Source organism: Trachurus japonicus, chromosome 3, assembly GCF_045865225.1.
Source record: "Trachurus japonicus isolate A0001 chromosome 3, Traja_1.0".
Lineage (NCBI taxonomy): Eukaryota > Metazoa > Chordata > Actinopteri > Carangiformes > Carangidae > Trachurus > Trachurus japonicus.
The window spans coordinates 41,019,286-41,045,652 of NC_140909.1; the positions used below are offsets into that span (position 1 = coordinate 41,019,286).

The following is a 26,367-nucleotide window of genomic DNA, read 5'->3' on the forward strand; positions in this document are numbered from 1 at the left end:
CATCGGAGGCCAGTTTTTCAGCAAGCAGCCTCTGCATTTGCCTCGAAAACAACTCCATCTCATAGCGTTCGGTTATTATCTCATAGCGTGGTGAATGTACAGGTCACAACTTGTCCACCAGAGCGTTTTGGAGTTGTTGGATTGTATAGGCTATTTGATGAGTTTGGTGAGGAAACCAAGTTTTCATGTGACGTCACGGCCTGTATGGAACGCACCCCTGGCGGTCAAAACAATCCACTTCCCCGCTGTCCACTGGCTTAGGACAAGGCAAAAGGGGGGAGGAGGGGGGGCTGGTCACCGTGCAGCCCAACACAGGCACTGGTTTGTGGGTGAGAGGAGCAGGGAGCCTGGGCTCAGTGGGCTGAAGCTCAGACTGTGGAGCTCAGCGGAGCTGCGGTACCAGGACGGTGTTCCCACACAGGAAGGTTACAGGTAGCCTACATTTCTACCACTTCAATGAGTTCAGAAACATTATTTTAAGATCAAAAAACTACAAAATGGGGCTTTTAATCAGAAACCAGTTTGGCCATAACACCGGAAATATTGGTTGCAAGCGGTGGAGGATGATGGATTCTCCACCAGGTATGTAAACATCGCCCAACTCGAGCTTCAGCAGGGAACTGGTCATCTTAAACAGCTCGTATACAGCAGCTGGTGTTGAATATGGGTCACAAGTTGTTTTTATATTTTTCTTTCTCGGCTGCTGACAGATGATTTAAGTCATTACTCGGTTGTTTGTCAATAGAGAGTCCGTTGCGTCGCCATTTTGGAATGTTGCTTTTGACCGCCAGGTCCCTGGGAAGTCACGTGACTGAAAACTATCATTAGCCTCCGTAGCGTAGCTCTGAGCAGCTTGCGGCTCTGCTCCACCGTTCTAAAAGCTTGCACCGATAATTAAAGGTAACAAACCTACTGCTATGAGTATAGGGATTATGAAAATGGGCCAATTTGCCAAAATGTTGAGCTATCCCTTTAACATTGATTATAATCAGCTCTTCAAGACAGAAGACACAAGAACAAAGATGAAATGAATATTGAATATGTTAAATTTTATTCATAACTGATATTTCTTTCTTTGTGCTAGCTCAGCATGAGGGTAAAGCAGACAGACAATTAAGTTACTTCCTACAAGGAAAAGTTTCATGGGACAGGAACTTGATGCTGTCTCATGAGAAAAGACCCTTGTTTTCATTTGAAGGCTTTAACTCTGAACCACCTGCAGGGTGTGCTCAGTTTGTACAGCAGCATAGTCACAATGAACATTTGAAATTGAATCACACTGCAGTAGTCATATTTGGAGTGTGACTGAATTAATAGATTGCTATTTTTTTTGTAAATATGGTACTGTCACAATAACATCACTTGATATGGAATGAGACAGAGACGATCTGTAGATTAGAAGGGGACATATTATGGAAATATCACTATTTGAAGGCTCTTTAGGTGTTTGTCTTGCCTTCTGCGCCCAAAATGTGAGAATTTACCAAAAAATCTGTAATGTTCAGACTCCCTAGATTGAAATCCATGTGGTTTTATAAGCTGTTCCCTCACATGTCTTCCAGTGATGTAGAGCACTGGAAAATAGAGTAACGACACCACCATTGACTCCCGTGGTAAGGGTTTTGCGTCCCGAGTGGCAGGATATGGGTATTGCAAAAGCGCCCAGAAAACTCATTCACTCCAATGTATGTGTGTTGCCCACTTGCTTGTAAATTGATGAAAACGGCCGTGTTTTTGTTTTTAGGTGTCTTGGTCATATCAGATTATACTTATAATTTGTTTATTACAAAATGTAGATTGAAACATTAATGTAGACAACTGTTTTTTTTTTTGTTTTTTTTTACTCGCCTATGTGTTAATGTTTATCTGTAAAGGGTCCTCAATGATGCTATTAACGTGGGTGATCTATAAATGTCCTTAAATTAGTGAAAATACCACACTTGCTCATTCACCAGCAATGCAGAGATGTCAGTTCTTGGGCGCTTTTGCAATACCCACATTCCGCCATCAGGAGGCGCTTCCATTGAACCAATGCGTGTCCTTACTCTCTTTTCCAGTGCTCTACAGTGATGTAACTAGCTTTCGAATTTGAATAATACCACCCCTACCTGGTACCAGTAGAAGGGGCGGGGCAAGCAGTGGCTCATTTGCATTTAAAGGGACAGACACTGAAACCAGCCGTTCTGAACAGGGCTGTTTTGAGAGGATGAAAAGAGCTGTGATGTTTGATCCTTGAGGTATTTTGACCAAAGCATGTCACAGACATGTCTTTAAGACACCTGGGAACTATTTTAATTTGTGGAAAGGGGACAGAATATGTCTCCTTTAAAAACCAGCAGTCACCTCATGATGACAGCAGAGGATCAAACAGTCAACAGTCAAACATCAAATCAGTTCTGTTTGAAATGTTGAGCTTTTCTATATAGCTCAACATTTCAGCAAATGTTCTGTGATTATCATAATTAAGAGGTGGTGAACTGACCTGCAACCTTTGTTTTCTTTAGACAGGACTGTTCAGGTTGTCCAATGAAGAATTTTTCATTCAGCCTCTGGAGAAGCCGAGTGACGACACGTCAGCACCACAGGCCCACGCCATCTACAAACGCCACGTACCCCCCTCCTCCTGGAGTCCAGTGGTACAGCCGATCTCAGGGAAACAAACTCTCAATGGTACCTGTGGACTCAAAAGTAAATGCCTTTTTGTATCTCTCATTACACCCTGTGACACCTAAAAGTTTTACAATACTATCAAAGTTTGTATTTGTTCCGTGAAACAGCTCAGCAGCATTGAGAGTCAGCACATCAGGATAGGTAGCTCACATTATTCTCAGTCCTCTTTTATTCTCATAGACATTGAGCCTGAATGACCAGAGTGAAGGTGATGACTGATAAATAGTCTGTCTCTGGCTGATCTGCAGAGGTCAGAGGAATAAAAACATCAAATGAAGTCACTGATAATTCAGCTTCTTAGAGTTCTGATTTGGCTGAAATGACCCTGAATATTAAACCTTGTGCAGAGGAGGCATGCTTTGAGTTTATGAATAGATTATTAGAACTTGAACGCCTGTTGCCACATGAATTAGTCTCTTTCAGATGTCACTGCAGTGGTGTTTAATAATTGCTTAGTTTTTCTTTAGTGAAAAGTCAGACTCAGTTGTTGGGAATGTTGTGGCTGTTCAATATCTGTCAGCCAATGCAAACACTGCATGGACATTTTTATTGACAGTATCTACACAAAAATGGACAATATGCACTAAGTTTGGTTTGATATCCAAAGGGATCTTATTAATTTCCTTAGTGTCTTTTGTTTAATTCATGTAATGTTGGATGCTCATTCACTCACACTCAAAAGTGTTCAAGGTTTGGAATAATGAGTTAAACATGTGAAATATTTGCAATGCAAATTATACAATAACAGTCAGGGGGATTCAGCTTGTCCTCTGGGTTTAAGAGAGAACTCACTACAGTGCTTCAGTGAACTGAATCTTAATTGTGTCCTTTTTAAAACTGTCAAATCGAAACAATCGCATAAAGGTGATGAAGTAGAAAGTACAATGTCAAGAAAAGAAGTTCAGTGGAAGTGGAAAGTAAAATAAAATGGAAATACTCAATTATAAGTCCCTCAACATAATATTAAAAAGATAAAGCTCTAAACCACCACAGCCACATGAGACTATTAAACTGAAATAGTAAAGTCTGTATTAAATAAGTTGTTCTTATTTTTAATTTATTATGTAACTATTTAAATAACACCTAATACTATATTAACCTGTGACTCTATGTGGCAAGTTGAAACTCAAACCTGCTTTGAAAGCGTGCGCTGCACCTCAGTAAAGTTTAAAATGTCTATTTCTGTCTGGCATCCTCAGATTCCCATCAAAGTCTTGAAGACAGTGAGAGACAGCGGGAGCGCTGGGAGCACCGGCAGCAGAGAAGGAGGAGAATACGTCAACGCTCAGTCAGCAAAGAGAAGTGGGTGGAGACGCTGGTGGTGGCCGACCCTAAAATGGTGGAGTATCATGGGAGCAAAGCTGTGGAGGGCTACGTCCTCGCTGTCATGAACATTGTAAGTCTGTGAAGTCAGCAGTCTACATCACTGTGATGTTTTCATGCCTTGGAATCCATGGAGTTTGAATATAAATACAGTTTCAGTTCATTCAGTTTCCTCTGAGTAGCTAATGACTAATGTGCTCCTTTTAGTTTCCACTGAAACGTTCTGTTGTTTTAAGTGTGTTTTACTTCTGGCACAATACTACAAATGAATAATATTTGAGTATTAGATGATGAACCATGTCCCAGAAATCATAATGAAGGTGCAGATGACAAATTGTAGTTTTTCGAAATATGATTAGAGTGCTTGAATTACACAGTCGAAGCTAAAACTGCAGAGTAGTTTCACAGATTGAAACAAAAAAAAAAAGATCCTCAAGATGTTTTGAATGCAGAGCAACAGGATGTCTGAGCATCTGTCCAGATGTTTTGGATGCTGCTGGTGTTTGAGACCAGATTCAGTTTGTTTTTCTGCCCTTGTGTCAGGTAATACAATGGCTAGATTAAACTTTTTTCATCTGTATATATTTTTTCAACCGTGACCTTGTAGCCCTTCACAAGAAATGTTATTACTACCTCCTAGTTAGGGGTTAAGTAAACTGACTCCTCTCGCCTGGTATTGATTAGCACATGAGTAGCTTTTTCCAAACTGTGTAGTGCAGCTACTGAAAATGCTATCAGAAGGCAGAATATCAGGAAAGGGATTTCACTGATGGAGAAGCCCACGGATTAACTGACTTAACAGACAATAATACACAGAGGAAGCAGCCATTATTCCCCACATCCTCTCATGGTTCTTTACGCTCTGGCTTTGAACTTCCAAACAATTCGGTTATGTGAAAAGAATCTTGCGCCGCTTCGAGGGAAACAGCCTCTTACACGTGTCCAAACAGAAAGTAATGGCACCATCTTCCTCAGCCATTGTCGCGTCACAGACGCGGTCTTGGAAGTTGTCGACTTCTTGAGAGGTTTGTGTTTTCGTGCTCCGCCGTACCGTACACTCCCAGTGGTTTGATTTACACACTTGTAACAGCCAGAGGAGTCAATCTCAGCAGAATGAAATTGGAAGCCCCTTTACAGAAATAGCTCCCAACTTCCTTTCACATGGTGATCTAATGGTAAATTATTGTATTTCCTCTGGGATATGTATTATCGCTGTGTGTTAACAAACAAGCAGACCCTAAGGACATACAGTAAATATAGATGCAATGGGAATTTAATATTAGGTGCAAATGCACATTATGTGACTCCAGATTCAGAGGAAACATATAAATTAACAGCACATTGTTGTGACAAAAGAAAAATCACCGGCTTTAAATAGCTGTTGCCATACTGGTTTTAATCACAGGATAAACAATAGAGAAAAATGTTTGTTTTTACTGATAAGCTAAAAAAAATTCTGTAAAATAAATGTATCAAGACGTGCACCAAGAATATCTGTGAACAAGTGCTTCAATGACAGACAATGGCTACAAACAGATGAACAGATTTGATGAATTAAGTTCTTTATGTGTGTCAGAGCTGTTGGGTCTCGAGTGCCTCAGACACACAACCCAGACAGAAGGGTTTGTATGTTTCATGTTTTGCCTGACAACAAGAAAAATGAAAGGAATTTGACTAATACAATATGAGTGCTGCCTTTCTGTGTAGTGGCTGAACTATCACATTCAAGTGGTTGTGTAAAGTATAATTGCAATTTTAACATCAAAAGTGATAGTGTTCATGCTTATTCAAAACTGTAGAATTTCAGCTCAAAAAACTATAGTACAAGATGAGTTTTCTCTTTTTTGTCCTTTTTTTTAAGGGAATTATTTCAATGTGCTAAAGTACCTTTTTATTTTTCATATTAGTGTAACAGGGCATAGAAAATAACACCTGCAATTACTCAGAGCTGAAAGGTTCGCACTGAAACTTGATTGATATTTGTGTGGTTGACTCCAAAGTGTAAAAAGTTAAATTGATAAAAAGCTATAATCATAGACTGTTAGTCCCTAAGAGGCCATGAGGCTTTAGACCTTTGGGTGAAATAAATAGCTCTGAAAGATACTCAGAGGTTTGAATGTTAAAATGCTGGAGGCACATTTTCATATTAGGCACAAGGCTGTTGTGACAGAAAGGTTATTCTTCTGAAAGGCTCGGGTCATGTTGTAAATTGCATGAAGGAATGAAAACTCCCAAAACAGAAAACAAGATGCTTTTGAAAAGTGAAAATATTTCATTCAGAGTTTTTCAGTTTAGAGGGAATAATATGTTGAAGTGGATGCATTCTGAAATGGAAATCCAACTGTCAAAAAGTCGGATGCCAGAGAAACATTTTCCTTCCAGATATTGTGTTGGTTACGCAATAGAGGGCAATGTATTGGATGGAACACATTCCATATCAAAACCCTTTGTCCATATGTGTGATTATTTTTTTCTCTTTTCTGTAGGTGGCAGGTCTGTTCAGAGACGCCAGTATTGGAAATGCAGTCAACATTGTGGTTGTTCGACTCATCCTACTGGAGCAGGACGAGGTAAACACACACTTGTGTATGTTAAAGGTAGTTCACTTAAAATTGAAATTTCACTCATTATCTACTCACCCTCATGTCGACTAAGGGCTGGGAGAAGTTTCAGAGTTATCCGTGCCTTCTCTGAGTTACAGCGGGGCTTGGCATAGCACTGCATGTCCATATGACGGTAGCAAACGGGGCTCACTTTTCTTCGTCCAAAAGACACACCAAAAAAACATCCAAATACCCCAAAGTGCTCGTCTGTAATGTCCCTCTTGTATTGAAGCCCCAACATGAGAAATTGTTCCAAAAAAAATTAAATAAGTCTATATTTCAAGCTTGTTTGTAGCGGAAGCTCCCAGTGTCTCAGTTCACTGTTTTGCCTGTATTAGTGCAAATCTCGAGTGATTTGCGGAGCCGTGAACTGGGTGTCAATGCAAATCGTGTGAGATTCCGGCAGAGCAACACTGGGAGCTTCCGCTACAAACAAGTTTGAAATATAGACTTATTTAATTTTTTTCGGAACAATTTCTCATGTTGGGGCTTCAATACAAGAGGGACATTACAGACGAGCACTATGGAGGTATTTGGATGTTTTTTGGTGTGTCTTTTTGGACAAAGAAAAGTGGGGCCGTTTGCTACTCTCATATGGACATGCAGTGCTGCATGGAGCCCTGCTGTAACTCAGAGAAGGCACGGAGGACTCTGAAACTTCTCCCAGCCCTTCGTCGACATGAGGGTGAGTAGATAATGAGTGAAATTTCAATTTTGAGTGAACTATCCCTTTAAGCAATTAAAGCAGAAGTAAGTGGAATGTTTGTGTTAATATAAGTCTTAAATAGTTATATCTTCCGACAGCAATCACTTACATAGAGTGTTTGGTCTGGAACACAGGTCTGTCAGTCACTCTGCTCTGCTGTAAGCCGAGGAGAAAACTTTCCTTGTATCCTACAACCTTTATCCAATGAGGAGAGAGAACGGCATAAAGGGGCGGTCCTCTCTGTGTGTGCAGCCAAGGGATGCGCATGAATGTGGTGACGTAGGGGCAAGGGCGGGGACTGCTAACTCCATCGGCTGACAAGAAGTTAGCCAAAACTACCGGATCGCTTACCTCTACTTTAAGCTTAATTTGTCATAGACAGAAAAATGTGGATGTGTGTCGTAAAAATGTGAGGACGTGCATAGGTGGACGTCTAAAAAGTGTTTCATTTCAAAATAACATGTAAGAAATCCAGATTAATTCATATGTAAACCACAAAACCTAAACTTTAACTGTGCTGTATTGTTCAGACCATAAAGAGCTGTTGGAGCTTTAAAGGTGCTGGTATTTACCGTACACACACGAGCCTCTATGTAACTGTCCTCTCATGCAGCTCTCAACAAGAAAGCAAGTGATGTTGAAGGCTAATCCTTTGAGCAAATTCAAAACATATATGTATGTGACACAGGTGAAAGACATTGTTAAAGGTTTCAAGGTTAAACAACATGAATTCTGATTTTAAAAGGATCAACAGAAGGAAAAAGCAGTGAAATTCCTCTGAGTGTCTGTCTTCTGTTGTCACAAAGTAAATTGCAACTTTGCATTGAAAGAGTGTCAAGTTCTTTATCTCAGCTTCAATGCTAGTTTTTTGATGCTTTATATATGGCATAAATACGAATCAGACCAAACAAAAGCTCTTGAATTATTTTGTACAATGTGGAAAACAAAACAATTCTTTGTAGATAATAATTCATAGTAAAGTCAAAAATAAAAAAAACCTAAATGTCACCATATGAGTGGTGAATGTGACTCAGGTCTCAGTTCAACTTGTAGTTTATGAATGGCACCTGTGTTACACAGCTTCCTGATTGCACACTTCACAATCACATTTTAAGGTTATTCCTGTTTGAAATAATTGCAGCTTTCATGTCACTGCACACAGGCAGCACTTAGCAGACTGAAGGTAACTGTATCTTGCAGCAACATATACAGTAATACACTAAAGATGTGGATGACGCAAATAAACACAACTAAGGTTCATACATGTACAAAGGAGTATACAGTATAGATAATCTGGTGACTAAAACACTTAGTTTTATCTGAATGACGTACTTGTGCCCACTTATACTCACCCTAAGAGCAGTGCTGGTGCATTTTGTAGTGATTTTGTAGCTGCCCATTTTCTACACTTTGAGTGCATTAGCGGGAAACGTTATGATTGGTTTTTCCTTTGTGCTTTCTTCCCTTCATCTCAATGTGACATGTGGATGACAGGATGATTTAAAGATTACACACCACGCTGACAACAGCTTGAACAGCTTCTGTAAGTGGCAGAAGAAACTTACCATGAAAGGAGACGATCACCCGCTGCACCATGACGTAGCCGTTCTGCTCACCAGGTAAGAAATCGACTGAGCTCTCTTTGTCTACACACCAAACATGACCATGACTTCCAAGACTTGCGATGAATAATTTGTTTTTGTCACGTTGTCCTATACAAGTGATTGATATACTGATTTAGATTGTTGCGGAGAGCAGGATCAAAGCTGCATGTATCTCATCACAAACATCCTTATCTTGTCGACTTCTGTGCAGTCCACACGTCACCAGCAGTGAGTGAGTGATATTGAGTTAACACTGCTGTTAACAACTAACCTGATGCCTCAATAGATGAACTGCAGGTTCAATAAGTGGATTTAATTTTGCGAAATGGAATCAATAAAGTCAGTTCCAACCATTCTATTAATTTACCGGGATCCTTCTTATCACACTAAGAACTAAACTTTTTTTCTCTTTGCATCACCTTAGAAATTCAAAGAAACATCAGATAAAGCAGTTTATCATGTACGGGAGAAACACAAGCCACAAAGAAGTATACAGTAGTGGAGCCAATATTTGCAATGATACGTACACCGTCAGTAGAAACCTATTGTTGTAGCTGATTGGTGTTTGTCTAAGGCAAACTGAGTCACTTAGTAATTTGATTTGAATTTTTTTCACCGTTTATATTTTGGTTCATTTAAAAAAAATGTATAAGTCACAACATGAACACCAGTCACCTGTTTTAATATTCCCACACATGCATCCAGTACAGTAGGAAAGAGATTTTGTTCACCTTTGCTCCGTTTGTTGCAACAAGTGAACTTGGGTGAAGGTAGAAAAGTGTTCTCTAGAGACTGTAGCATGAATTTGCCACATCGCCTTTGTCCTTCACCCACAGATCTGTCAACACTGAGGAACTGTATCTGTCTTAGTCTGTCTCATCAATCCCACATACACATCCAATTCCCTCTGTGATTGACCGCCTGTGTGAAGATGAGAACTTATTGCTGGGTTTTGAACTTCTTCATATAGCTTTTTCATTTCTCACACAATCATATAGAGAGTAACCCACATGTTTGTGCGTTCAAGCGTAGTTTGAATGTAGGTCAACCATGTTTTTGGCAGCACTTGTGTCTGTCTACACAGGCTGTACTCGAGCTGCGTTTTCACTTGTTCCTCTCACAGGTGTCTGACAGGACAGATACATGTCTGTTTTCATTAATCCAGCTGTCTACGCAGACTCACATTTTTCTTATGCTATACACACGTAAACAACAACCAAAATGTATGTGAGTAACTTTATTCATCTACTAGCACCTTTCAACAGGAAAGATGTCCCAACATGCTTTACAGAGGCAATAAATAACTGCAGTGATTGTGTATGTGGCTGTATGTGTTGGTGGTCTCGGGCTCCTCCCTTCCAATCAGTCATGGTTTGAATACCACAGTGTATCCGAGAACTGTTGCTCTCTCTGTGGTTCTCGTTGTAGTCACAGTTTACAATTGTCAGATGACTGCTCTCATCAGGATAACGCACCAAGGGCCTCATTTACTGTATCAACCGTGCATAGAAAAGGTTCTAAATTCTGGCGTAGGAATGAAACTTAGAATGTGTGTACATGTAAGTACAAAAAAATCCGTACTTATGAAACGTGCAGATACCGGTCGTACGCTAGTACACTAGTAAGTAATCAGTGATGATAAATCCCACCTGTTCTTAACTACCATGCTTGTGCGTGGTTAGGGTCACTTGCATTCAGAAACGCCTCCAATTGATATGGTAGCTAGCAACAATCCCTTTAATAATGCGTGAATGGATTTTTTTCCCCACACCAAAATCATGGCCAAGAGGGCGAAGAAGAGGAATTTTTCTGATACTGAGATTGAGGTACTTGTAGGAGAAGTTGAAACAAACCAAAATATCCTGTTGGGAACACTAAGTGGAGGTGTGACCAACAAAAGAAAAAAATCTGCGTAGGAGAAAGTAACAACTGCTGTTAATTCTGTTGGGTCAGAGGAAAGATCACTCTGAGAAATAAAAAAGCTGTCTTTTATAGCTCGTCACACCAATCATTCAAAATGTCTGCTCAATTACTAATTGAGAATTTGTATTAATAAGGAAACAAGGAACATGTGTGAAGTTTGAGATTGCTGAACACTATGGGCCCTAGTTTGGTGGTGTTTATGTTGTGATTAGTGTACACCTCTCATCTTGCTTACACAGGGTGTGAATAAATGTGAGTTTCTTTATTAGTTTATTAGTTGTTGTTTTTTTACACTGGACAGCGGTTCTCAGTGTATCAGATCAAACCTGATTAAGGATATTAGTAAACTCATTATTCAGCCACTCTGAGCTCGGACCTCTGGACCAAAACAGCTGTTTCCTCCTGGGAGAGGTTCGGCCACTGGCGTCGCTGTCTCCTCCGTCCATGTCAAAGTATAAAATGACAAACTTGCAGCGCGCATCGCCCGCGGCGCAGTTAAAGGTGAGGAGAGGAGTTCATTTGATTGGTGAAGATCCGAATCGGCTGTGTTAATCCCACTTCTCCTCCTCCTGTCTCCCTCCCGCCCTCTCTCCTCCCTCTTTGCCGTTTGCGCTGGTAGGAGGGACGAGGGGAGGGCTTGCGCTGGCGTAAGTCGGACTGCGCTGCCCACCAAACTTGCGAAATGGACCTGGACACGCCTCGTTGGCGTGGCGAAGCTGCGCTGCACTTAGACTTCGCCAGGTCTAGGAAACTAGGGCCCTATGACTCCCCCACTGGGTTCTATTTGTAGTTTCACTGTTCTACCACTAGATTTTGCGTGTAAGCATGGTCAGAGTTGTGCTTATTAAATTTACACACGTTCCTAAGCACAAGTACAAGTTGATAAATTCCATATTTTGCGTGGGAATGTTCTTACGCACTCATTACGCACACATCTGTGCGTACGCACGGTTGATTAATGAGGCCGGTCTGTCTCAACTAAAAAGTTAAATTGATGAGAATTGAGATTTGAACAGGAAATAAGGGTGTGGTGGAACAGTCAACTCTTTTTCAACATCTTGTGGAATCCAAGATGTGAGGACCTAAGTCAAGGCATTTAGTATTCCAGTTGTAGTCTGGTGTTGGTACAGTATGTAGTGCACAATAGAGGTGTGTTGTGTACACTGGGGAAGGGGATGGACAGTACAGTTGTTAGTACCTTAGGGAAGGTAGAAATGGCTCAATGGGAGATGAGGAGAAGAGCGACTGGTGTGAAGTCTTGTAGATGGTTAGGATGCTGGAGGACTGAGTGGGGATCAGCACTGCAGAAAGGATTAATTGGTGGTTGACTTCAAAGTGACTAGTGGGTCAAAAAAAAGAATGTTGAGGGAGTTTGTTTAAATATGCAAATTCAGTACAAAAATTAATGGTATCTGGCCTCTTTTCCTCCATCGTATCTCACTCTCTCTTCCTTTTGATGTGCTTCTTTCAGCTGACTCACCAAAGAAATCCTTCATGCTCTCTGTCCTGTTCATCCTCCCCAGCTGATACACGATCAGTCATTTAATATTATTTATCCACTTCCAAAAGCTGCTGTTTTTCTGTTGTTACTACTTTTATTGTCTCTGGCCCCTGAAAACTGACAATTTTATTTCCATCAAGTTCAGTACAGAAGATGTTATGAAATCTTTTCATTGATTTGAAAGCACATTGTTCTGAGAAGTATTTGTAGTGTATGTAACTGTAAGATGTGCACTGTGGTAGAAACAACACCTTTTTATTGAAGTGTTATGATAGTTATTAGTTAGTTAATGTCATAACCACATAATGATGATGACATCCAATAGTCAAGATATTTCCATAGAAACAAGAAAATATTAACTTGATGCTGTGACCAAAGTCAGAAGAGGATCATTCACTTTCCTCTGTTCTCCTCCACTGCCTCCTTTTCCTTCTTTTCTTCTGTTCTCCATCATTTTGCATCAGATTACATTGTTTTGCCTTCTGACCGAAAATCCACCTTTGCTCTTCAAAGGAAGGACATCTGTGCAGCCATCAACATGCCCTGTGAGACTCTGGGTCTGTCCCATGTGGCCGGGATGTGTCAGCCGCATCGCAGCTGCAGCATTAGTGAGGACACCGGCCTCCCTGTGGCCTTCACTGTGGCTCACGAACTGGGACACAAGTAAGGCTAAATGCACGCGCACACACACACACACACACACACACACACACACACACACACACACACACACACATAAACGCATACACAGACAGAAGCACATACATTCTGACCTTCTGATTTATGTTCATCTTATCTAATGATCAGCATAAAAAAGTCTGAAAAAGACTCATTATATAGATTTTTATTAGATGCAGATTTTTGAAAGCACATGCACTGGTCCACTGTCTCTCACACACTGTTTTTCATGTATGCTCACGTTTGTAGTTTTGCAGTCTCAGGGCTTTGAAAGGACGTGGTTGTGAATGAAAATATGATTTAATACTGAACAAAGATGAAATGTTATTATTTAAATGTTATTATTATTTCAGATAAAAGATAGAATAATACAAAGTTTATTTGGCTCTACTCTCACGTTGTACAGTAATATTAAGGAGTATATCAAATTCTAATAGGAACATGCAGAGGTGCCCATTGTCTCCTTTCCTACGTCAGTCCATTTATTTCCCCCTTCAATTTGCAATTATATTCACATTCTCTTTAGACTGATTGGAAACAGTGTGTGGCTGATAGCTTCATTGTATTTGTTCATGTTGATTGTTATGGTGCATCTGAGCCCGAGTCCTTTACCACCTCTTCTTTGGTAGGTATTGAAAGAACCTTATTCTCCACCATACTGTATGTGTGCGTGTTTGGCAGCCAGGCCTGAATAAATGCTCAGGGTTTCTATATGTTGAGTGCATGAATGAGCTCTGGAGTGACAGTTAGCCCACTGTGAGTCCCAGGTGGACTGACAATAGGCTGGCAAAGGGTGGTTCTACTGTACTAGCATACTAAAGTCTCATGTTAGGGGTTCTTTTTGAAAAGAATGACAACATTTGTATGGTTTTGTTCCGACTATTTCTTCCCCATATTTCCATAATTCTCTGTTTACCTTGATTTTACAGTGCTGCTCTGGTTGTAGGTCTTCTCCCTCTGATTTTAGAGGACAACTCATTTCACATATTTCCCCAGTGGATTGAATGAGCCAGAATCAGTTGTCGTTACTTTGTCAAAATGTCAAATCATCTGACAATGAGCACAATTTTTTGAGTTTGACCTCAAAGTGTTGGACTAGTTTGTCAAATTTCTTGTCAGTGATGAATCCACAGAACATTTTTTGAGTTAACTAATGTACAAACACTGCTGAAATATTGAAACATTTTTTCTATAATATCCTGAAAATGTACATAAAGCAGTTTTTTCAACCTTGGGGTCGGGACCCGCCTGGAATTCAAATGGGGTCACCTGAAATGTCTAGTAATTGATTAAAAAAATAAAAGACTGATACAAATATTTTTTTTAACTAATTATTATTCTTTTTTAAATTATGATTAAAAACACCACAGACAATCTTAAATAGCTGTATTCTATACTTTGACTTTCTCAAATATAAATCGAGGTCAAATAAAATGCAACATAATCAAATCTGAGCTGTCACATCTTGATTGACCAGGGTCGCCAGAAATTTGATGTCAAAATGGGGTCACAAGCAAAAAAGGTTGGGAACCACTGACATGCAGTAATGGTGAAAAGAACTATATAGAAGAAGTGCATCCAGCAGCCACGAGCAGAAATGAACCAGAAGGCATCAAATTCTCACTGCAGGTGTCATTCGTGTTGCTGAGCTACTTGAGAGCACAAAGGCTTTAAGGACAGTGATTTTGCAGAGTGTGGAAGAAAGAATAGTTATGCTTTCTTTTATCACCGGTGTTCACAGATTAATTGTTCCTTAATTTCTTGATTTTTTGCAATGTCTCAGCGCACCCACAGCAGCACATACAATCTCACATCTAACAGGTTAAATGTTGTAATCTTTGTATAAATCAGACACACATGCATTTGTTGATATGACACAATATAGATGTACTATGAGTCGTGTGTGTAACATGTTGTGCCCACTCAGTTTAATTGCCCACTCTGTGGGATGTGCTCTTATGTCACAGCTTTGGGATTCAGCATGATGGCAACGGTAATGACTGTGAACCCATTGGGAAACGACCTTTCGTCATGTCTCCACAGCTCCTGTACGGCACCTCCCTGCCCAGGTGGTCACGCTGCAGTCGCCAGTATATCACCCGCTTCCTAGAGTGAGTGTCAAACACTGCTGTATGTCTGCTCTGCTATCTGACATGTGACATTTGTATATTAAAGTTAAAGCATATATGCCAATGGTCTTTGGAAGCATCCAGGTAAAGATCTCAAGAGCAATTCGTAAGCAAACAGTTTAAAGGGGAATTTCCGTTTTTTTACAATCTGGACCTTATTTCTAGCATAAAATAATGATCATTTATCACCCAGACAACATTGGTGTCATTACAAGTCGTTCCAACGAAATTAGATCAGAAAAAATTAGAAATTAGTTAACACATTATCTGCCGCGAAACTCGTTCATTTCACCAATATTTAGTTATGATATGCTAGTGCTATTCCCCCCTGAGTCCAGCATTAGCTGTTATCAACATCCGGGGTCTGTAGGTTGACCTACTAACCTCTGACCTGGATGATGTCATTTCCGACCACAGCGCAGCTTGTTGCTACCGCTAATGCTATGGTTCGTTTCTGCATGTTTCTGACTTGTCAGAACAAAATGAGCAGCTGGATGAAGTTCAGCTTCCACAGGCTTCCTCTCCACAGCCTGGACTCACTAAAGCTCCGGCTAGTTGAGCTAAAAATGGACCCGAATGCCGAAGTGGAATGATTATTATCAGAATGAGACGCACGGCGCTCAGAGATGACATCATCCAGGTCAGAGGTCAGTAGGTCAACCTACAGACCCCGGATGTTGATAACAGCTAACCCCGGACTCAGAGGGGAATAGCACTAGCCTATCATAACTAAATATTGGTGAAATGTTTCACGGCAGATAATGTGTTATTTAGAGGCTGCATTGTGCTGCCCCGTATACTGGCATATATGGATATACGCGGCTCTCGGCTGGATCTAATTTCGTCAGAAGGACTTGTAATGACACCAAAGTTATCTGGGTGAGTAAATGATCGTAATTCCTCTTTAATCAGTACAGTATTGACCTGTGTACAGTATATACAGTGCATGGTGTGTACTCTATGTATGAAAGCAAGAAAAACTGAGGAACATAAGATTTTCACCAGTAGCTGAGGTTTTGAGAACACTTTCTTCCTGGATTTCTCTTTCATTGTGATGACAGTTTTTCCACCTGTCATCTGAAGTCACAGCTGACTCTTAATATAATGAATAGTCCCAGACTCCCGGTCATCAGCAAGATTGAAATACACAGGATGTGATACCTGACATGCTCCATGGCTATAATTACTGACAGCAGCTTTTCACATTCACATCAGAGTACCTGCTGATCTAATAACAGCGCAGTGCTCTTTTTCTCCCTTTAGAGCGATGTTGATTAGACCTGACCTTGCTAAAAGTTGCTTAAAGTAAAAGAAAGTTACACAGTTGTGGGAGGTTTGTGCTAATAAGATGTAATCTCAGTATTCCTTTTCTGGACCATTAGACTTTATCCAGCTCCTTTAATGATGCAACAAAATCAATTTTGTCCACTAAGTGTTTCAAACGGCTGGCAACTGGATATGTACTCCTGGCTCCAACAGGACGTGTGTTGAATGTCTGAAATATTTCACTGTAGTTGCCCCAGTTTCTCAGCTCCAGGCATCTGGAATTCATTTAGTGGGTGTTGAGCTACTTGACAGCATTGTGGCTTCTTGTCTCGGCTGGACAAAAAGGGCCACAGGGCGATATTTACACCCGTGGGAGTTTGCAAACAAAGGTCACTGTTTTTTTGTGTTTGCATAAATGTGCTTTTCTCTTTCTTTACCAAAAGGAATTGCCCGGACAATATTTTGTGGGATTGTATTTTTATCATATATCAATAGCATATCAGCGTTCTCATTTAGCATTATGCTCAAAGTGCAGCTGTGGCTTCTTCTTCTTCTTCTTCTTCTTCTTCTTCTTCTTCTTCTTCTTCTTCTTCTTCTTCTTCTTCTTCTTCTTCTTCTTATTATTATTCTTATTATTATTCTTCTTATTATTATTAATATTGTTATTATTTCTTCTTCTTCTTCCGATGACATCCTACTTCCCATGCATAAAAAATGAAATTTCTTTTACAGAAATGTCCGGTCCCATGCCAGATTTACTCAACTCCAATGCGTTTAAATTAAAAAACTCAGTTAGCTCAGTTGGTAGATCCCCCCCCCATGTGTTGAGGCTGTAGTCCTCAACACTGCAGCCCCGGTTCGAAGCCCAAAAAATATACTTAAAAAAAAACCAACGGTACATGCTACAGTTCTGCAACTTTCACCAAAATGTCGCCCCAATACTTCTGAAACCTTTGTCCACTTCCACAAATTATGAAGTCCATCACTGTTTTTTTTCAAAAACTGTAAAATGTATTAAACCTATCTCTTCCCACAATTTTTGCTCAATTGACACCAAACTGGCTAGAGAGCATCTTCAGACTGTACTCAAACTGAATACTGTTAAGATGTCCCACTGTGACAAAAGTGTCAGCTCTGTAGCTCTGCTGTCCAACTTAAGATGCTGCAATAGCAGTTTTACTGTGTGAGTGTGATACAATAGCATACTTACATACTAATGGTTGTGTCCTGTGTTAATGAAGCTGGGGAGAATTAATGTAGGGCACAGTGTGAATGTGTTTAAGTGAAATATGTTTTGGAAAGTCCTGGTTGTATTGTCACAGTAACCTGTCAGGTGATCCACCTGACTGCACTGTCCTCTTGTCAACATTGCATTAACAGTAGAGTGACCTCAGCTGCTTCATGTGTAGTGCTCAACATGAGTATAGCACTTTGGTCTTGTTTCCTGATGCAGGTAAAAGTTAATTGCTGCTAATAAGTCTCATGCTGAGTGGAAATTTTGACAGAGTGGAAATGACAGTAGAAAGTAATTGTTGACAGACAACACTAAGTTAATTTGTTCATGATCCAGAATGAGTTATCTTACATTATGGTGAAAAGCAACAGTCTTCGTGAATAAAAAGACCAGCTCATCATTGGTCACTGAGCCAGCAAAACAAGAAAACCGCCCCTCCCCCCTCCCTCCTCTTCTTCTTCCTCAGTATCTCAGTCCTTTAACCCCCACAACTAGCAGCCACTCCAACCACACCACACTGATCATTATCCACACATGAGACTTGACCGGTGATAGTTGCCCTCCCATCTCATTTCTGGAAATGCCAGCATTTTCCCCCATTTTCTCTGTTTTATCTCTCTCACTGACAACAGGACAAGGCCTCTATTGTACTGTGTGAGGCTTTAGATGCCCTGCGAGCCTCTTCTGCTCGCGCTGCTTCAGAGCTTCGGTCCGTAGGTGTCATTTTATGTGGAATGTAGAAGGTCACGCTAAGCTGAGTGGTTTAGATATTATCACAGAGATGGTCTACTGAAGAGAGCCACTCTTTGATGTCCAGAGGAGAATTTCCAGAAAGGCCATAGAGACTGAGATATTTCACACATAATGTAACGTATTTGGTTCTGATCTATATGAATATTAATCACTGTTAACTTCAACAAAGAGTGCAATAATTGGCATAAACATTTCCAGGAAAGCTGGACTTGACAAAGAACCTCATCGCCCTCTGGGCTGCTTTTCAGCCCAGAAGCGCTCATGGAGAACATTTTAATTGCTGTTGTTCATTAGTCAATGTGAGGTCATCTTACATTAATGATTTCCTTGTTAAATGCCAAACAGTCAGACTCCATGTCTTTAAATCTGACATATCGAAATGTTGAGGTATAATTTTCGACAGAAACTGACAGAATCCATGTTGGAGATGGAACCACACACAAACAGGTGAAGAATGATCCGACTGCAGCTCCGCTCAGTTACGTGGAGCATTTTTGCATCTCTCAGCTCTGTCATGATTCACACTCACCAGTCCCTGCAGTGATATTTTGAGATTCAACAACAATTTCAGAACCTAGTGTGTCTCTGGATCGCCTGGATGCCAGTGTGCAAAATAAGACATGGATGAAAACAGTTTGGATCCGCTGTAAACAACGGTGTTGTATTAAATTCTGCCTGGATTCAGCCCTGTACCGCTTTACTGGAGAATTGGATACAGTAATATCCCTTTCCCACTGGCCAAAAAAACAGTTTAAACCCGCTAACAAACGGCTTTTGGTGGCAGTGGGAAAGGCGCACCGACCTGCGTCGACCCGCATCAAACGACTCTGCAACTGACGCGGGTTAAAATCACCTTCAATCGGTTTGGCTCCAATCGGCTTGCAGTGGGAACGCCAGACCCGGGTCAACCCGCTAATTTACGTGACGATGTTGAGCGTTACGTGGCACCACGACACCGTGCCGGTCGCGTCTCATATCACGTACCAAAAAAAAGCTCTGCTCTCATTCAAGACTGGGATTTGAATCAAAAGACCAAACAACACTGACCAAAAAAGATTTTTTTGTTGTTTAACTGACGTGTTGTGCCGCGGACGTCCATCATATGGCCGCGGCAGACTCGCTGTCCTCCGCGGTCCTGGTGCTCCGCAGGTCAGCCAGCAGGTTGTGGCATGACATGGTGAAAGCGGGGCGACTGGTTTATGCTCTGTCTGATCCCCCAGCGGGGGGGTCAGACTCAGCTTATTTTGGTCAATGGGAAAAGAGCCAAATGCCGATTGTTAGCGGGTCGCTGCAGGGCTAATGGACGGATAAACGCACTGTGCAAGGTACAGACTGTTGATTTGATTGCAGCTTCTATGGCACCTTCCATGCTAAAAGCAACACAAAGTGCCTCACAGAGGCTAAAAACAACAACGAAAAGAAAGAGAACAATCAAAGAGAACCCAACAACACATGAGGCAAGAAGAAAAAGCCACTCAGAATCAATTGAGCAGAAAAAAGGTGTTCTCTCTAGTATATTCATTTGAATCACAGACTAAGGTTCAATTGTGCACGTTTCCAAACAGTTAAGTGTGTTTACTTTAACTCTTTAAAGGGATAGTTCACCCTAGAATGATATTTCGCTCATTATCTACTCACCCTCATGTTGACTAAGGGCTGGAAGAATTCTCAGAGTCCTCCGTCCCTTCTCTGAGTTACAGGGGGTCTTGGCGTAGCAGTGCATGTCCATATAACGGTTGCAAAGGGACACCAGAGCTCTTCGTAAAAAAACACACACAAAAAAACATCCAAATACCTCCATGATGCTCGTATGTAATGTCCGTCTTGTGCTGAAGCCCCAAATTGCGTAATTGTCCCGAAAAAAATTAAATAAGTCTATATTTTAAGCTTGTTTGTAGTGGAAGCTTCTCGAAGCTCCTCTTCCTGGTCCGTCCAAATCTCGCGTGATTCGCAGTAACCGCACTGACGCAGGCGCAAATCACGCGAGATTTGGACGGACCAGGAAGAGGAGCTTCGAGAAGCTTCCACTACAAACAAGCTTAAAATATAGACTTATTTAATTTTTTTCGGGACAATTACGCAATTTGGGGCTTCAGCACAAGACGGACATTACATATGAGCAGCATGGAGGTATTTGGATGTTTTTTTGTGTGTGTTTTTTTACGAAGAGCTCTGGTGTCCCTTTGCAACCGTTATATGGACATGCACTGCTACGCCAAGACCCCCTGTAACTCAGAGAAGGGACGGAGGACTCTGAGAATTCTTCCAGCCCTTAGTCAACATGAGGGTGAGTAGATAATGAGCGAAATATCATTCTAGGGTGAACTATCCCTTTAACATTCCAAAAGAGTCTCTTTAAATTAAAAGCTCACAGGAAGTGGAAGTACATCAAAACAATGGAGCAGAGAGGTCGGTGAAAATGAAATTGCTTTTAATCATATTCACTCTTAATACGTGACTTCAGTCAATCTGCACATTTTAATTGGATATTTTTAATGTAGCCTGATTTTAATTGAACATGATTGTTTCTGAAGATGTTAACAAACACTGCAGCAAAAACAAGGACATTTATGGAAAAGATTACTTTTTATTTATGTATTGGTTGTGTGTGTGTGATTTGTATTTAACAAATGTCTGAAATTATTTTGTGTTTTTACATAGTTAAGCTACTGTAAATTGTGTTATCGTGAACATTCAGTATGACAACAGCATTGAGCTCAAAGTAGAGCCTCAGCTGCTTCATGGCTCTTTATCCTGTGTATTAGAGAATCAAAAGACACAAGATGAATATTTTCTGTCTTTCACCCTTTTTAAGTGTACTGTATGTCAGTCATCAAAAATATTGTGTATAGGCTACAGATTACAGTTAAAAGCCCAGGCAGACACAAGGGGTTGGCAGATGTGGGTGTAGCCGGTCCGCTGGCAGATTTGCTGAAAAATAGTTTATTATAATCTGAATAACAGTATTTTCCAAATATGTCATAGATGGACAAAAGAATGAACAGGAAAGTGAATTTACGCTACAATGCAATATTATTTCTAAAGGTTATACTTTTCACTGGTCGTGCACTTTATTGAAGTTTGAGTCCACTTATCTTTGTCATTATAGCTGCAATTCACATTATTCATTTTCCTGGAAGACTTCATTATGATCAAACGTTCTCTGAATACATTCACCTTGGTAATTGCACGATTTAAGAGATTCAAAGATTCATTTATTTGAGTTGAATGTAAAGTAGTGGGAGGAAGAGCATGTGAAATGGTTTCCTAGATACTGTAAAGGAGCCGCACTTTGAGTATGTGTTTGTGACAATCCTGTACATACATATTTGAAAGGAGATTTACAACTTTACCCAAATTGACTGAGGGAGTATAAGGCATGATCTGAATAGTAAAACCCAGGTATACACTGGTGCTCTGTCACACAATAGATGATGGCTTCCCAAAGTTTGAAACGTGACCTTTAATTAGAGTGCCCCATCAATCCAGCCACATTGCTATAAATTACCTAGTTCCAGTCATATTTGAGTTTGAATGGCAGGTCTACATCGACAAATCATAAATGCAGAGAGTCAGTTGAATTTGTGTGTTTTTTTATTTACTTATATTTGAATCTTCATATTTATGCCCTTTTGCCTTTTTATCTTTAATCTCATCACTCTGGTCAGCATTAATAGTTTTGAAATGGTCACTGTAAATACATTGTCTTGACCTGACAGCAGCTGCCTATAGGACTCCACCTGTGTTGGTAGGAATGTGACCTGCATCCCCTGGCATGTGTACACATGTGTACATACATGTACATGTACCTGCATCGTTAAGTTATTTTTTTAAAATATTTTTTGTTGATGAATATGCAGAACTGTAACAAAGGCAAAGGCTAATACATGAAAGCAATGCTAAATGAAATATATATATATATATATATATATATATATATATATATATATACACACACAGTACATAACAAAGGGACCTTTATATTATCATTGGATCTGTTTTCTTTTCTTCTCATAGTCGTGGTTGGGGCTGGTGCCTTGATGATGCCCCAGTGAAAGACAAGCTGTCTCTGAACTCGGTGCTCCCTGGGGTTCTGTACAACGCTGCCCATCAGTGTCGGCTGCAGTATGGATCCAGCTCCCTGCTGTGTGACGACATGGACGTAAGACTCTATAACTACAAACGCATAATACATTCATAACAAAGCCATTGCAAGGTTGCATGCACTGTAAAGAATGGGGGGTTTCTTGTATTCTCCTTCCTCCTGCTCTTCTTCACTCTTGTCACACACACACACACACACACACACACACACACAGTGAACAACTCATCCATTTTGGTCTTGGTGAAATCCAGTAGTGGATTCCAGCATTTAAGTGGATTTAAAAATGAGAAATTATACAGTAGTTGGATCAAGTGTGTGTAAGTCTTTTAGAATGATCTGAAAATGGCTCAGATGAGGTGTTTCCTGAAGGGAGGGGGAGGGACCTTTCTGTTTTGTCCTGTCTCTTTTCCCTACTACGGCTTCTGTTTGCATCAGTCACAGTGTGTGTTTTTTTCATCCCCACATCCTCCGTCACAGTTAATGTCTTCAATGCATTGGTGCAAGCATATACTGTACAACACAAGACAGTTCATACAATAATGTATAGAACTATGGCGAGGCATAGCACAGAGCAAGGCCATTAGAAGGATGTTTTTCTATAGTGAACTACAGTATGGCAGCATCACACTTGGGTTTGTTTATTGTCATGGGTTATTAACCGTAGATTGATTAGGTAAAAAAGGTTATTTTATTTACTTAGAATTGTATTGTTTACAACAAAATAAAATCTGTACAGTGTACAAGAAGTGAATTGACATTTCGTGAAGCCAGTGTACAACCATCACAAAGATCCATGCATTAGAGTCTTGCTTTTTACTTAAATTAAAATCCCACCATCTAGTGCTGTCCGTTATTGCACCATTACAACAGGCAAAACATTGGGAGTAATACATTGTATAAAATAGAAGAAAAACACACACATACATAGAGAATTGTTGTCATCATAACACTTTTGTCAAGCAATGAGACAAGCAAAGTGTTTTAAAAAGTAAAAACCTGAAGAAAAGGTACAGCAGACAGCAGACCTATTTAAGTTGTTAAAGCAGAAGTAAGCGATCCGGTCATTGTGGCTAACTTTCTGTCAGCCGATGGAGTTAGCAGTCCCCGCCCTCGTCCCTACGTCACCACATTCACGCGCATCCCTTGGCTGCACACACAGAGAGGACCGCCCCTTTATGCTGTTCTCTCTCCTCATTGGATAAAGGTTGTAGGACACAAGGAAAGTTTTCTCCTCGGCTTACAGCAGAGCAGAGTGACTGACAGACCCGTGTTTCGGACCAAACACTCTATATAAGTGATTCGGAAGATATAACTATTTAAGACTTATATTAACGCAAACATTCCGCTTACTTCTGCTTTAACATTTACACTAATCTAAAGGAATCCAAGTGTCAGGGGCCAGTCATCATGGAGAGACAGGGACACTGTGTCTTTTAAGTAGGAGGATAACGGGCAAATCTTCAAACAGGAAGACATTCATATTGCTGCATTCGTTTTTTCACACGACAAGTGATGTAAACAGTGATGAGTGAAGGAAGAGAGGTTGATATCCTGTCTCCCCTCACACCTCCACACAGCTGACCACCCATCACTGTGTGAAGTCGGCCTGAATGTTGGATTGTGAAATGTTTCTGAAGCAGAGTTTACTGTCACCCAACAACCCAGCGGTTTCATTTTGTTGACATTGTTAGCACCTCAGCGGGGGCCAGACCGCACGCCACCTCCTTTTAGCACCAGTCATCTGTCCCATGCAGCATTATGACATGAGTGGGGTTTAAACTCATCACATTGTGGATTGTGGAGCTGATGGTGGTAACATGAGTCACACAGAGCATGAGGCAATTACAGTGACTGGGAAGATTAACAAGGGGATGATTAACAAGGCTCAGTATTCAAGCTCGCTGCTGAGGAATCATGTCAGCTTAACATGTTTGAAGTGTTGAATCGATGCACACACTTTTTGACGCAGGTTTTGACAGGAATTGACTCATTAACTACATGTAGACGATTGAGCATGGCAAATTTCATCCCCCATTTAAATCCTCTGTGCTGTCAGAACTGTATGCCTTTAAAAGTTTGTTGTGTATTGTGACTGGGGGGGTTGGATATAAATAATTTATATACGGTGAATCAGTCCATAGCAACAGGAGAAGCAAAAGGCTGAACAGGAGGAGACCACACACGCACATTTTTCCCTCAGCAGTGTAACAACATAGTGTCTCCATAAATACAATTTGTTACCACATGTGCAGGTTTTACAAGCACACACAGGAAAGAACAACAACGCTGGGATTCTTACAGATCACCAACACTAACAGCCTGCAGCTTTGAAAGTCCACACATTTCAAGTAAAAGTCACTGTTACTGTCATTTACACTGCCTGTCCAAAGTCACCACTTGGATTTAACTAAGCTAATAGGTAAGAGCCTCCCATTGGATAATTACTGCATGGATGATTATGTTTCAGCTGTTTCAACTTATCTAACTGATGCAGTCTCATTTCTTAAACAACCATGTCAGAAGACACATCCTGTGGTCATGGAGAAGATGTTAATCTGTTTCTGAAGGGTCAAATTATTGGCATCAAGCAAATAAAACATCTAAGGAGATTGTTGAGACTACTAAAATTGGGTTAAGAACTGTCCAATGCATTATTAAAACCTGGAAGGATAGTGAGGAACCATCATCTTCAAGGAAGAAATGTGGTCCAATCTGACCACAGAGTCCAGACCTTAAAGGAGTCATCACCCGGAAATCGCATTTTTCCTTGTTAAAACATGTACTATATAGGTGTTGGACCTCAGTGGAAACTTGCCTAAAAATCTGGGGTTTGAAAGTGGCTGAGTTTTTTCGTTTGGGCTCTTTGTTTAAACCAGAGTAGATGGTGACGTCACCGTGGAGCCTGCTTTCATAAACACACCTCTCATCCACCACCCCAACTTCCGCCGCGTCACCATTACTTATTGTTTTATTTCCCACTGTAGCGTGTTATTTCGTCACTTCATTAAGTTTTAATATTTTTTCATGCGAGAAAGTAAGGGTTTAGATCCCCAATGTGCGGTTAGTTTATCCAAATGACGGCTGTTTAGAAGTTTTCTCCGCGTTGGGAGAAGTGAAGCTCCAGCGAGCACCACAGCAGCGGCTCCTCAGCAACCCGCCTGCAGTGCTCGTTAACCGGTCAAACTACGTTGTCATGCCGCCGGAGGAAACAATCGTTATTAACTTACCCGCAGGTTTGTAGAGGTTTACCGCCAACTGGTTATATTTTTTTTAGGAGATAAATGTTGGTCTCATTGATTAAAACTAACAATTGTGGCAGTGGTATTAGTTTGTTTGAATGAAAAGTGAAGCTTCACAGAGCAGCAGCAGCTTTGCCCCGGGGCTCTGTAGCCTACGTACAGAAATCACCACATTTGCATCAATAAATACATGTTTTACAATGAACCGATTCAATTTTGTTTTATTTTATTAAGTTATATAACATGGTTACGGTACACGACAGAGAGCAGCATAGTGTGCGGTTTCCAATACAGCCTGCATGTAGCCCACTGGGCCAGCCACCATTCCGGCTCTGTCCTTCCTGCGTCCAATCAATGTGCGCCTCATTACATATTAATACAATGAACATCCGGACCAGTCAAAACCTTGCGCTTATTCTCACGAGAGAAAGTTGCCATATGAAAAAGTGTCAGAACCAGCTCTATGTTTGATTTTTTTTTTTTTTTTTTTTTTAATGTTTCCAATAAGTTTTAAGAATTGATTCAAAGCAATTTAAGGGGGACTGGATACATAAAAAACCAGGTGATGACTCCTTTAACCCCATTGAAAATCTTTGAAAAATGAATCCAACTCTGGACAGAAATAAATGTTGT

General features: G+C 40.6%; 1 protein-coding gene across 1 annotated transcript in view; it reads left to right on the top strand.

Moving 5' to 3' along the window:
- adamts7 (a disintegrin-like and metallopeptidase (reprolysin type) with thrombospondin type 1 motif, 7) overlaps nt 1-26,367 on the top strand; it is a 96,302-nt gene that overhangs the window by 23,691 nt on the left and 46,244 nt on the right. Inside the window, exons 3-9 of the mRNA XM_085772825.1 lie at nt 2,505-2,688; nt 3,870-4,066; nt 6,480-6,563; nt 8,797-8,921; nt 12,844-12,993; nt 14,976-15,119; nt 22,408-22,552. Of these exons, the coding sequence (XP_085628951.1) occupies nt 2,505-2,688; nt 3,870-4,066; nt 6,480-6,563; nt 8,797-8,921; nt 12,844-12,993; nt 14,976-15,119; nt 22,408-22,552 (1,029 nt within the window). The remainder of the gene's footprint in view (nt 1-2,504; nt 2,689-3,869; nt 4,067-6,479; nt 6,564-8,796; nt 8,922-12,843; nt 12,994-14,975; nt 15,120-22,407; nt 22,553-26,367) is intronic.